General features: G+C 46.0%; 1 protein-coding gene across 2 annotated transcripts in view; it reads right to left on the reverse strand.

The window, feature by feature from the left end:
- Positions 1 to 294: 294 nt before the first annotated feature.
- PIAS4 (protein inhibitor of activated STAT 4) overlaps positions 295 to 13,903 on the reverse strand; it is a 64,069-nt gene continuing 50,460 nt past the window's right edge. For both annotated transcript variants that reach the window (XM_070744019.1, XM_070744024.1), the window contains exons 7-11: positions 11,969 to 12,074; positions 9,668 to 9,741; positions 7,148 to 7,308; positions 5,521 to 5,663; positions 295 to 3,729 (exon numbers count right to left, since the gene is read on the reverse strand). In XM_070744019.1, coding sequence (XP_070600120.1) covers positions 3,527 to 3,729; positions 5,521 to 5,663; positions 7,148 to 7,308; positions 9,668 to 9,741; positions 11,969 to 12,074 — 687 coding nt within the window. In that variant the 3' untranslated portion in view covers positions 295 to 3,526. The remainder of the gene's footprint in view (positions 3,730 to 5,520; positions 5,664 to 7,147; positions 7,309 to 9,667; positions 9,742 to 11,968; positions 12,075 to 13,903) is intronic.

Below are 13,903 nucleotides of genomic sequence, written 5' to 3' on the forward strand. Positions count from 1 at the left end.
ATCGGACGGCGGCGAAGGGAAAACGATCGGCAATTGAGGAGTGAGCCGATGAACAGCTGATTTGGGTGAAGCAGTTTCAGCAGAGGCAGAGCGCCGGGCAAGAAGATCAGCAGGAACACAGACGAGTAGGAAACCACTGCCGAACGAGTTGGGGACACCAGCGTTACCAGGTCTAAGAACCAGTTCTGCCCCCTCTAGAAATCAGGACACCCCCCCCCCCCCGATGGTGCTTGAAATCCGCGAGCACCAAACCAACCCTTGTAATTTGCACATCAGGGAAAACGAGAAGCTAAATTGAAATATTTCCTTTTTATTTATTTAACAAACACTATCGTCTTGAGATCTGAAGAATGTGTGTTGAAAGAAAAGAAAAGAAAAGAATCAGATTTTTTTGCTTTTTAAACGAAAAAGGGAAAAAAGGAAGGGGGAGGGTAGAAGAAGCTGAAGGAAGAAGAGTTAATTAAAAAATATTGAAATAACCAAGAACATATGTACAGACTGAAAAAAACTGAGCTAAGGACGGAGGGGGGGGAGAGAGAGAGAAATAAAACAGTAGAAGGAAGAAAAAGGTCTCAGCAGGGATGGGCTCGGAAGGAGAAATTAAATGGAAGAAGTTTTAGTGCGCAATTAAATAAGAAAAAATACAAACACCGAAAGAAGGAAAAATCCTATGTCCTACTTGGTGGCTGTAGAAGCAATCTGTACAAGAAAAAATTGTTTCGGGCCCTTTTTTTCCTCCCGGGCCAGAACAAACAGTGTTGTGATGCGTTTTAAAACAGAGCAAGCCTATTGCTTAAAGTTTTTGAGATGTTTTGACTGTAAAAATATTAGTTGGTGGGAGCCGGGGATGGGAGGACAATGGAGCAGTGGGAAAGGGACAGGGAAATCGGCGGAAGGGGCGTTTGTTTTTCTTTTTCCTTTCCTTCATCAGTCTTTCCTCAACTGGACTTTGGGAAGGAGGGAGGGAGGGAAGAAAGGAAGGGAGGAAAGGAAGGAAGAAGACACAAGTGGGAGGAGAGGAAGGAAGAAAGGAAGGGAGGGAGGAAAGGAGACAAGAAAGGGAGGAAGGGTCCTTAGGCTTGGTGCTGCATTTCCAAGGGGCTCTTTAAAAGTTATTCATGGGGCTTAGTTCAATTTTTTTTCCAGGGGTGGGTGGGTGGCTTGGTGGGAGACAGCCCTAGGCAAGTGGGAAAATTGGCCACAAACCAGGGGGCCTTGCAAGATGTCCCCCTTCTCCATCACATACGCACACTTAAGAACATGCATTTCTCTTACTAAAATGCATCTCAAGAGCGGGTTAAAACCAAGGGAGACAATATACATTTCTTCCCCAAGGACAGGAAGAGGAGACAGTCCACCCCACCAACAAGGGAAACTGGGAGATGACTGAATAAAAACAAAGACCCGGTCCAGAACCTATTGCACCCGGACAGAGAGACAAGGTGTGGCATCCTATAAAACACTCACCAAAAAAAGAAAAAGAAAAAAGGGAGAAACAAAAAAACTACAGAAGAAGAGGAGCCAGCCAAAATCATTGCCCGGTTCAGTTTTGCAAAGGGGGCAAGATCGGCCATCTTGATCATTCCTCTGTTAGACCCTCTGGGGAAGGGGGGGGGAGAGAGATACACCCCCTTGCTAGAGGAGCAAATGGAGATTAATTGGAGGAGGAGAAGGGAGGGCTTCAACTGGTGAGGCTCCCTTCCCTCGCCACTATTCCGATCCAAAGGAAGCTGGGGGCATTTTAACAGGCCAGGGCGAGTAGAACGGACATCTCCAGGAGACACGGGAGGGGGGGGGGATGACACACACAAGCAGGATGAGACACACAAGTATCAAAACAGCTGGAAGTCCAGAGGCAACTTTAAAAAATAAAAATAAAAGCACAGACAGTCACTGGCATGCCGTATCCCCTCCACCACCAGCCATCCCCAGCTCAGTTCTGCACCGTGTGGCGGTGTCTTTTTTTATTTATTTTGTCCGTGACTGACCTACACCTGAATTTTTTTTCAATCCTATTTTTCTTTTTCTTTAAAACCGAGGTAGTTGGCTAGAAACAAAAGAAAAAAACGACAACAAAGAGAGAGAGACAGAGAGAGAGAGAGAGAGTGAGAGAGCTCCTCCAACTGGCATGTTTAGTCTGGAAGGTCCACCTCGCTCATCCGTCCTCACCCCGAGAGGGCAACGAGATCCTCTCGCCGTGGCCAGTTGGCGGGAGGACCAGGCCTGTTCTATTCTCCCCCCTCCCCCGTCTTCTAGAACACACCGAGTTATTGCACTTCAAAAAAAAGAAAGAAAAAGGACCAAAAACAAGAAACAAAAAAAAAACAAAGGGAAAAATAAAAAATAAAAAGCCGCCGACGGCAACAGATTCGTGGTTCGAGCCCTTCCCTCGTTCGGCAACACCCGTGTTTCCCACCCTTTCCCCCCGCAACCTGGTTTCCAACTCTCCCCTTCTGCATTTTCCACCCCACCCACCCCAAATGGCTTCTGTTCAACTTAAAAGCAAAATAATTACAATAAACAGCTGCTCGTCGCTACGCTAGAATTCTACGATATTTTCGTAAGAGGCTAAAAAAAAAAAAAAGAATAAGAGTTCCGGTTATTGTTTTTTTCCTTTTCTTTACATGAGGTTCTCTTCCAGGGAAAAGGGAGACGCACCGAGACGATTCGGTGCGGAAACATCCGCGGTTGAGTTTTTTCTCCCCTTCCTATCCTTCCGGTTCCCCCACCAGCTCCGTTACCTTCCGTCCCGACGGGTATCAGAAAAACCTGGATCTCTCTCGCTTGGGTTTTATAAAACCTTTCCAGCTGACCTAAGGATGAGAAGAAGCCAACACCCCTCCACCCGGTCTGATGGGGTGGGTCTTCTTGGGGAGGGAGACGGGGGGCCAGAGAGAGAGAGCAAAAAGAGAGAGACAGAGAGAGTCAGGAATGCTTGTCGAACGAGGCCGATGGAGCATAAAGAAGAAAAAAAGAAGAAAAAGTCATAAAACGTGACTTTGGACACCCGTGAAAAGTCCTGGCAACTGACCGGTAGTGAAATCAGTTCTCACCGGCCGAGTTTAACCAGAAAGCAAGGGGAGTTGGGGAGAAGGATGACAACAAACACTTGGGAAGAAGAGAATGAGTTGGTGGCCATTCCCAAAGGGTTGCGTGCAGGACAGGCGCGGCCCCCCCCATCCCCCCCCCCCCACGGTCACGTCCAAAAGCGGTTCAAAAGCTGAGCCGAAGGCGGAGAGACGAAGAGGCGTTAGGTTGCGAGGTGACGGTGGTCGGAAGGGGTCTTTCAGCCATGCATCAGCGCTCATCCAGATGCGTCTGTTCGTTTTCCGATAAAAACAAAGTCATTTTTTGTTTCTTTTAAAACTTGGAATAATCGGGAAGTCCAAGGATGCTTTGGAGGAGAAAGTGAAAGGTTGGGGGAGCGGGTGGGGGGGATAAGATACCTCGCCCTGTCCCGTATATCTGAATAAGCACCGAGGAATTCAAGCTTTCCCACGGGGAGGTGACCCGGTGCCGGCGGCGGTCAGCAAGCGGAGGCGAGGCCGTTCTTATACAAGCGGGGGATTTTCCTCTTAGGACCGCCATCGTTGTCGTCGTCGTCCTCCTCCTCTTCCTCGTCTTCCGAGGACGAGCTGTCCAGTGTCAAATCGACCACGTCGGCCGGGATCTTGCCATTCTCCACGCTGGGGGCGGGAGGGGGCGCCCCGTTGATGTCTGACGTGCCCCCTGGAAATGCGCAAGGAGAAAGTAAAGAGGAATTCTGGGTGTTGAAGTCCACCCACCTTAAAGTGGCCAAGTTTGAGTAACAATGGCTTACATATGTGTAAAAGCAACTGGTCCACTTCACACATTATTCAACAACAACATAGCACTATATTGTAATAGCAGTAGCATTTACCAATAGCATTTAGACATACCGTATTTTTGGTGTATAAGACACACCTTTCTCCTCCCTAAAAGAAGTTGATAATTTGGGTTCATCTTATACTTTGAATGTAGCTTTTTTTTCCAGCCCATACTAGCTGCTAACGATCTTACCAGATCTTACCTTGCAAGCTCTTTCATTGTTTCTCTCTGCAAAGAATGTTTTCCAAGCCCTAAGTCTTTGCAGGCTTTGTTTCATTACTCTAACTTGCTCTGATTAAATTTCTTTCCAGTTCTAACCAGGTGCTAACAATGTTCCCAGCTCTTACTGGCTTTCAAGCTCTTTCATTGTTACTCTCTGCCAAGAATGTACAGTGATCCCTCGATTTTCGCGGGTTCAAACTTCGCGAAATGGCTATACCACGGTTTTTCAAAAAATATTAATTAAATACTCCACGTTTTTTTTCCTATACCACGGTTTTTCACACCCGATGACATCATACGTCATCACCAAGAGTCACTTTTCTTGTTCTTTCCTGTGATTCTCTGCTTCAATCATTTTCTCATTTCTCTTTTTTTCTTCCCTTTTTTCTATCATTTCTCTCTCTCTCTCTACCTTCCACTCTCCTCCTCTTGCTCTCTCTCTCTCTCTCTTTCTCCCTCTCTCTCTCCCTCAGCTAAGGGACTGTGAGAGGGGCGGGGCGGGCATTCTCAAAGTGCTCAGAGTGGCTAGCGGCCGAATGAGGAGGATGAGAAGCCGTAGCCGCCAGCACTGCTGCAAGAGGACCCGTGTCCCAAGAAAGCCGGTGAGAGGGGCAGATCGGGCTGGGGTATTGGCGAGGGGGCCGGAGGCGCTGGGGGGGGGGCGCGGTCAACATTCAAAACAATCTTTGCCGGCCTCCGCACTTTCATCACTCCCCGCCCCCAACTTCAAGCCCGGCTCCTTGCGCGGCCTTGGAAAAGGGTGCGTGGGGGTAGTTTTTGGCTGCCCATAGCCAAAAATAGTGTTTTTACTTTCGCATCTCTACTTTGCAGAAATTCGACTTTCGCGGGCAGTCTGGGAACGCAACCCCCGCGAAAATTGAGGGATCACTGTATTCTAAACCCTGTCTTTGTAGGTTTTTTTTTCATTGCTCCAGATATTTCTTTCCAGCCCTAACCAGATATTTGCTCCAGATATTTCTTTCCAGCCCTAACCAGGTGCTATTAACATACCAAAGATCTTTCATTGTTACTCTCTGTGAAGAATGTTTTCCATGCCCTAAGTCTTTGCAGGTTTGTTTCCCCCATTGGTCTAACTTGCTCCAAATGTTTCTTTCCTCGGAAGGATGGAAGGCTGAGTCAACCCTGAGCCAGTGCTGAGATTTGAACTGCTGAACTACAGCTAGCAGTTAGCTGAAGTAGCCTGCAGTGCTACACTCCAACCAGTGCACCACCCCAGCTCTTCTGACAGACAAACCCCAGAGGGATAAGTTCACACAACACCCTGCCTGGCTGATGATGACAGCCAAAGCCTCTTCCACCCCATATCCTCAAATGGTTGAAATCTGATTTAAATCATCACTCAAGATTTTGGGGGAGAGGACTTTGGTGGTCCTTTGGCCTTCCTGATTTGTGTAGAGTCTACAAACCGCCACGATTTTTTAGACCCACCTGTGGATCCGCCCACGACGAGTATCGGACATTGAGGGCTGTAGCTCCTCTCTTTCTCCGCTTTGATCGGGCGCCAAGAACCATCCGCCAAGTACTCTATCTCATCCGCGTCTTCACATTCCTTTAAGATCTTCGATAGGAGCCTAAAGAAAGACGGTGAACCTAGCTGGTGATTTCAGACTCTGGAAGCTTCAAGGCCATAATTCTATCTACCCACCAATGGCTTCCCTCTCGGAGGGGTTTCAGGAAATGGTCAGAACCACACCTGAAGGCTGAGAGGTCACCAACCCAAGGCTCACCAGATACCAGGGCATCCGATTGCCACTCCATGCAAAACCAGGAGCCAACTTAAATTTTAATCAACGATTAGAAACATAGAAACATAGAAACATAGAACATTGACGACAGAAAAAGACCTCCTGATCCATCTAGTCTGCCCTTCTAATATTTCCTGTATTTTATCATAGGATGGATATATGTTTATCCCAGGCATGTTTAAATTCAGTGACTGGGGGTTTACCAACCCCGTCTGCTGGAAGTTTGTTCCAAGCATCTACTACTCTTTCAGTGAAATATTTTCTCACGTTACTTCTGATCTTTGCTCCAACTAACCTCAGATTGTGCCCCCTTGTTCTTGGGTTCACTTTCCTAATAAAAACACTTCCCTCCTGGACCTTATTTAATCATTTAACCTATTTAAATGTTTTGATCACACCTCTCCCTTTCCCTTCTGTCCTCCAGACTAGACAGATGGAGTTCATGAAGACTTTCCTAATAAGTTTTATGCTTAAGACCTTCCACCATTTTTGTAGCCCGTCTTTGGACCCGTTCAATTTGATCAATATCTTTTACAATTTTAAATTCCTGCAGAAGAATATTAAAGATCTTGGTAAATGTCAACAACAGATCATCAAAGTTTTGTGAGATGTGGCATTCTCTATCCACCGAGTAGTTGAGTACTGATAACTGAGTTGGTAGTTATCAGTTCCTGGTAATCATACACCAATCAAGGAACCACCAACTCAGGCAAAGAAAGCAAACAACATAGAAACATAGAAGACTGACGGCAGAAAAAAGACCTCATGGTCCATCTAGCCTGCCCTTATACTATTTCCTGTATTTTATCTTACAATGGATATACTGTATGTTTATCCCAGGCATGTATAAATTCAGTTACTGTGGATTTACCAACCACATCTGCTGGAAGTTTGTTCCAAGGATCTACTACTCTTTCAGTAAAATAATATTTTCTCATGTTGCTTTTGACCTTTCCCCCAACTAACTTCAGATTGTGCCCCCTTGTTCTTGTGTTCACTTTCCTATTAAAAACACTTCCCTCCTGACCCTTATTTAACCCTTTAACATATTTAAATGGTAGCTGAGTCAGCTACCAATAATACCCCCACCAACAGTGACAGGCCCAGCCACTTGTATATAACAGAGAGCAAGCCCTACTCCCTTCTAACACTGATGATGTTACCTAGTTGGGTCATGAAATGTCTCTAAGAACACAACCAAGTTCAGAGGGCGCCAAGGACCCACCACCCCCCGCAGGTTTCTTGGCCCTCCTCGGATTCCTGTAAAGAGGTCTCCTGCTTTATGTTGGCAAGTAACTGACTCAACTAACCCATCGATCATCAGTTGATCATATGTGGCTGGTTTGTCACACACCGGACACATCCACGTGGGTTTCTTCTCGTTCATCTGCAGGTAGAAAACCGCATCGAAGCACTGCAGGTGGGCACACGTTTCCGCCCGACACGGTACTGATAGGCGCATCTTCACCAGCTTTGGAAGAGGGGGAGAAAAACCACATGAGAGCCACAGGCAAAACCCCCCGAATCTAGAATAGATCTTGATCAAGTACAGAAACATAGAAACATAGAAGACTGACGGCAGAAAAAGACGTCATGGTCCATCTAGTCTGCCCTTATACTATTTCCTGTATTTTATCTTACAATGGATATATGTTTATCCCAGGCATGTTTAAATTCAGTTACTGTGGATTTACCAACCACGTCTGCTGGAAGTTTGTTCCAAGGATCTACTACTCTTTCAGTAAAATAATATTTTTTCATGTTGCTTTTGATCTTTCCCCCAACTAACTTCAGATTGTGTCCCCTTGTTCTTGTGTTCACTTTCCTATTAAAAACACTTCCCTCCTGAACCTTATTTAACCCTTTAACATATTTAAATGTTTCAATCATGTCCTCCCTTTTCCTTCTGTCCTCCAGACTATACAGATTGAGTTCATGAAGTCTTTCCTGATATGTTTTATGCTTAAGACCTTCCACCATTCTTGTAGCCCGTCTTTGGACCCATTCAATTTTGTCAATATCTTTTTGTAGGTGAGGTCTCCAGAACTGAACACAGTATTCCAAATGTGGTCTCACCAGCGCTCTATACAGCGGAATCACAATCTCCTTCTTCCTGCTTGTTATACCTCTAGCTATGCAGCCAAGCATCCTACTTGCTTTTCCTACCACCCGACCACACTGCTCACCCATTTTGAGACTGTCAGAAATCACTATCCCTAAATCCTTCTCTTCTGAAGTCTTTGCTAACACTTTAACGGAATTGGAAGGGATCTAGGCCAATCCCTGCTCAAGCAGGGGATCCTATACAATTCTGGATGAACGATTGCCTACTCTCTTCTTATGTCCAGCCTCCAATGAGCACCCACAACTTCTGGAAGCAAATTATTTGGTTGGTTGGTTGGATGGGTGGGTGGGCGAGTGGGATGGAGGGAGGGAGAAACGGCTGGCCGATTGGTTATTTATTTATTTATTAGATTTGTATGCCGCCCCTCTCCGTAGACTCGGGGCAGCTAACAACAATAAGAAAAAACAGCATAAAACAAATCTAATATTTAAATTATTAAAAGCCCTTATTAAAAACCAAGCATACACACAAACATACCATGCATAAATTGTATGGGACTAGGGGGAAGGTATATCTCAATTGCCCCATGCCTGACGACAGAGGTGGGTTTTAAGGAGCTTACGAAAGGCAATGAGGGTGGGGGCAATTCTGGTCTCTGGAGGGAGTTGCTTGGTTGTTCAGATGGATGAATGTAGAACTGGTTGGCAGGGTTGGTTGGATCGATGAATGGAGGGAGGGAGGAAGAGAAGGATGGGCGGTAGATTGGATGGTTGGTTGGTTGGTTGGTTAGTGGGAAGGAGGGTTGGTTGATTGGTGGGTAGTAGAAAGGGTAGGATTGGTTGGTAGGCTGGAGGGAGGGAGGGAGAAAGGGAAGATTGGGTGGCTGGTTGGTTAGTGGCTGGAGGGAGGGAGGGTGAGGGTGGCCGGAGGCCTGGTCGGATGAATAGATGGCTAGATGGCTGGAATGTTGGTTGGTTGAATGAGTTGATTAGTTAGTGGGAGGGAGAGTTGGTTGGTTGGTGGGAGGGAGGGAGTGTTAGGGTTGGTTGGATGGATGAATGGAGGGAGGGAGGGTGGGAGGAAGGGAAGGATGGGCAATTGGTTGGTTAGTTGGTTGGTTGGTTGATGGGAGTGAGTGAGTGCTAGGGTTGGTTGGTTGGATGGATGAATGAATGGAGGGAGGGTGGGAGGAAGGGAAGGATGGGCGATTGGTTGGTTGGTTGGTTGGTTGATGGGAGGGAGGGAGGGGGGGATTGCTAGGGTTGGTTGGATGAATGGATGAATGGAGGGACGGAGGATGAGAGGAAGGGAAGAATGAGCAATTGGTTTGTTGGTGGGAGGCAGGGAGGGGAGAGGGAAGGATGGAGGGCTGGTTGACTGGTTAGAAAGTTGGTTGGTGTGTGGGAGGGAGGGATAGGTGGTTGGTTGGTTGGATAGATGGATGGATCTGTTTCCCCAAATGGGCGAAGGGGTACTTGGGCTTCCAACCAGTAAGTTGGAGCAGAAGTTTAAAAAATGGTGAAGAAACTCAGGGACTGGATTCAAAGGCTCAAAACTTCATGGGTGCATTTCACACCCAGCGGAATAAGTTCTGGCCGACCAGCCATTTATTCAATTGTAATTTGGATTTATTCTGATTTAAATTTGCACGGTACCTGGAACCTTGACACTTATGACTACTGGGCTAGGAGATGTGCCCTTTTGCATCCCTGTTCACAACAAGTGACTTTTTGCTGAAGTGCTGCTTCACAACACAATGTCTTACCGGGCATATTAAAGATACTCGGACGCCAGTGGTGGCAATCTCACTCTCTGGATCCAGCCGCAACTTCTCTTTGACTGCAGGGTTGGGGAAAGGGGCCAAAGGGGGTGGAAGAGAAGAAACAATGAGAACCAAGAAGCCATAGGAGGGCTGACGTTTGGTGGCCCCAATTTCTTCAAAGGTCAGAGGTGAGAGTTGTCTCTGGACTGTCCCAATTTTAGGCCACCTGCAAGATCAACCTAACTGAGCTGGGGGTATTTGAGGCAATGAACCTAGAGCCCATCCCTTCAGTCAACTTCTATTGCAGCTAGTCCTCAACACACGATAATTTGTTTCAGTGACCATTTGAAGTTATAAAAGCAACTTCACGTTTTAATGTGTGCCAGTTGTCACAGGAAAAAAAATGGCAATAAAGGTTATTTTATCTTCTCGCCTCTTCTTTTCCCTTTTCCTCCCTCCCTCCTTTCATCTTATTGTTTCTTCCTTCCATGCTTGGAACATTTCCAATGCAGTATTATATTATAGAAACACAGAAACATAGAAGATTGACGGCAGAAAAAGACCTCACGGTCCATCTAGTCTGCCCTTATACTATTTCTTGTATTTTATCTTAGGATGGATATATATTTATCCCTGGCAAGTTTACATTCAGTTACTGTGGATTTATTTCCAAGGCCTTATGAAGAGGTATTAACACTTCATGCGATCTTGATTCTATCCCTCTGTTAATGCAACCTGGAATTGTGATGGCTTTTTTGGCAGCTGCTTGGAGTTGAATTCTGGGAGTTGAAGTCCATTAAACTTAAAGTTGCCCTGGTGCAGGTGTAGGCAAAGTTGGCTCTTCTATGACTTGTGGACTTCAGTTCCCAGAATTCCTGAGCCAATCATGCTAGCTCAAGAATTCTGGGAGCTGAAGTCCACATGTCATAGAAACATAGAAGACTGATGGCAGAAAAAAAGACCTCATGATCCATCTAGTCTGCCCTTATACTATTTTCTGTATTTTATCTTAGGATGGATATACAGTATGTTTATCCCAGGCATGATTAAATTCAGTTACTGTGGATTTATCAACCACGTCTGCTGGAAGTTTGTTCCAAGGATCTACTACTCTATCAGTAAAATAATATTTTCTCATGTTGCTTTTGATCTTTCCCCCAACTAACTTCAGATTGTGTCCCCTTGTTCTTCTGTTCACTTTCCTATTAAAAACATTTTCCTCCTGGACCTTATTTAACCCTTTAACATATTTTAATGTTTCGATCATGTCCCCCCTTTTCCTTCTGTCCCCCAGACTATACAGATTGAGTTCATGAAGTCTTTCCTGATACGTTTTATGCTTAAGACCTTCCACCATTCTTGTAGCCCGTCTTTGGACCCGTTCAATTTTGTCAATATCTTTTTGTAGGTGTTGTGGTTAGCTCTGGCCTGCTCCTGCCCCAAGGACTGTGGATGTGGGGGAGACATCCACATGCTGCAGGCCTGTTTTGCCCCTGGTGGAATCTGCTGATGAAGGCTCCTCTGACCAAGAAGACATGAGTGACAGGGAGGAGAAGAGTGTGGCAGACAGCTCAGAAGGAGATCAATTATCTAGCTCCTCCTTGGATTCAGAACAAGAGTTAATGATACAGCCACGCATGTGTAGAGCGATTCATAGACAACAACAACTGAGAGATTATTATCAAAGAAAATGAGGCCACCTGTGGTTGGGTGAAGCTGTGGTAATTTGTGAGGCTGCTATAAATAGCAGCCTGTGGGTTTGGCCATTGTGGAGGATTATCTGATCGTTGTGTTTCGTGAATGCTTTACTGACTTCGACTTTTTGTGTGCTGATTTTCCCCCGCTTTGAAACTAAAGCAGAGCAAAGTGTGTTTCACTTTGTGAAAGAAGAAGGACTGTGAATTGCCTCACAGCTGCAAGCTAAGTATCTCAGAACTGATCAGGGACTTGTACAAATTACCAGTTTGTTTGGAGACGAGTGCTCTTTGCTATAACAAAAGAGGGCTTAGTTTAAGTGAATTTTCATTATAAAGAACATTTTTTTGAATTTTCAAATGTGTGTGTGTCTGAAATTTGTACCTGTGAATTTTTGGGAGGATTCTACCAGAGAGCCCAACAGAACAGTAGGTGAGGTCTCCAGAACTGAAGACAGTGTTCCAAATGTGGTCTCACCAGCACTCTATACAGCGGGATCACAATCTCCCTCTTCCTGCCAACTTTGCCTACTCCTGCCCGAGTGGGATACTCCTGTCTTAGATAACCAGGGCCAGAGAGAGATATGGAATGAGAGTTGAACCAACTCACCGAGGGCCTTGCAAAGTTCCTGGTGTTTAATGCCGATGTTTTTTAACCGCTGCAGCAATTCTGATGACGTCATCTGTCGCACCAAAAAGAGGCCCACAGAATAACTCTGTAAAGAAGAGGGAGAACAAAAAACAGTGTGTAACGTCCCAAGCACAATTTTCTAAAATGCAGGTAGCCCTTGACTTTAAAGCCCCACAATTCAAGAGCCAGGGTCAGCTAACGAGTCTCCGGAGAGGGGTGGCATACAAATCTAATAAATAATAATAATAATAATAATAATAATTATTATTATTATAATTATATTATTATTATAATTATATTATTATTATTATTATTATTATTATTATTATAATTATATTATTATTATTATTATTATTATTATTATTATTATTATTATTATTATTATTATTATTATTATTAACTGCTAGCTGTAGTCCAGCAGTTCCTTTGGACATGGGTAAAATGAGACCTAGCTCCTTTGGACCAGCTCCTTTGAACATGGGTAAAATGAGACCTAGATCAGTGATGGCGAACTGGAGGCCGGAAACGGCTTGCTGCCAAACTTCTGGTGGGCCCAGTAGGCTCGTGTTTTGCCCTCCCCAGACTCCAAAGGCGGATGGAGGAGGGTAAAAACGCCCTCCTCCATCCCCCCGGAGGCTCACTGGAAGCCAAAAACGCCCTTCCAGAGCCTCTGTGTGAGCCAAAAATCAGCTAGCTGGCACACTTACTTACTTACTTACTTACTTACTTACTTACTTACTTACTTACTTACTTACTTACTTACTTACTTACTTACTTACTTACTTACTTACTTACTTTATTTATTGGATTCGTATGCCGCCCCTCTCCGTAGACTCGGAGTAATAAAAACAGCATATAAACAATCCAATATTAAAACAGTTAAAAACCCTTATTATAAAACCAAACATACACACAAACATACCATGCATAAAATTGTAAAGGCCTAGGGGGAAAGTGTATCTCAGTTCCCCCATGCCTGGCCGCAGAGGTGGATTTTAAGAAGCTTACGAAAGGCAAGGAGGGTGGGAGCAATTCTAATCTCTGGGGGGAGTTGGTTCCAGAGAGCCGGGACCGCCACAGAGAAGGCTCTTCCCCTGGGTCCCGCCAAGCAACATTGTTTAATTGACGGGACCCGGAGAAGGCCTACTCTGTGGGACCTAACTGGTCGCTGGGATTCGTGCAGCAGAAGGCGGTCCCGGAGATAATCTTGTCCGGTGCCATGAAGGGCTTTATAGGTCATAACCTTACAGTAGTCGAACCTCGAGGTGATGAGGGCATGAGTGACTGTGAGCAGTGACTCCCGGTCCAAATAGGGTCGCAACTGGTGCACCAGGCGAACCTGGGCAAACGCCCCCCTCGCCACAGCCGAAAGATGTTTCTCTAATGTGAGCTGTGGATCGAGGAGGACGCCCAAGTTGCGGACCCTCTCTGAGGGGGTCAGTAATTCCCCTCCCAGGATGATGGACGGACGGATGGAATTGTCCTTGGGAGGAAAAACCCACAGCCACTCCGTCTTATCAGGGTTGAGTTTGAGTCTGTTGACACCCATCCAGGCCCCAACAGCCTCCAGGCACCGGCACATCACTTCCACACACACATGCATGTTGGAGATGAGCTCGCGCAATGGCTCGCGTGCCAGCAGATATGGCTCAGCATGCCACTTGTGGCACCCGTGCCATAGGTTCGCCATCACTGGCTTAGGATCTGATTACCTACGGGACCGTCTCTTGCCCCATCGAGTGGTTAGGGCACAGAGGGTTGGCTTTCTCCAGGTCCCGTCAGCCAGACAATGCCGGGTGGTGAGCCCTAGGGGGAGGGCCTTCTCTGTGGTTGCTCCTGCCCTCTGGAATCAGCTCCCCCCCGGAGATCCATACTATTCCCTGCACTGGTTGCCGATTGGTTTCCGGACACAAT

The sequence above is a fragment of the Erythrolamprus reginae genome, chromosome 1 (assembly GCF_031021105.1).
Source record: "Erythrolamprus reginae isolate rEryReg1 chromosome 1, rEryReg1.hap1, whole genome shotgun sequence".
Lineage (NCBI taxonomy): Eukaryota > Metazoa > Chordata > Lepidosauria > Squamata > Dipsadidae > Erythrolamprus > Erythrolamprus reginae.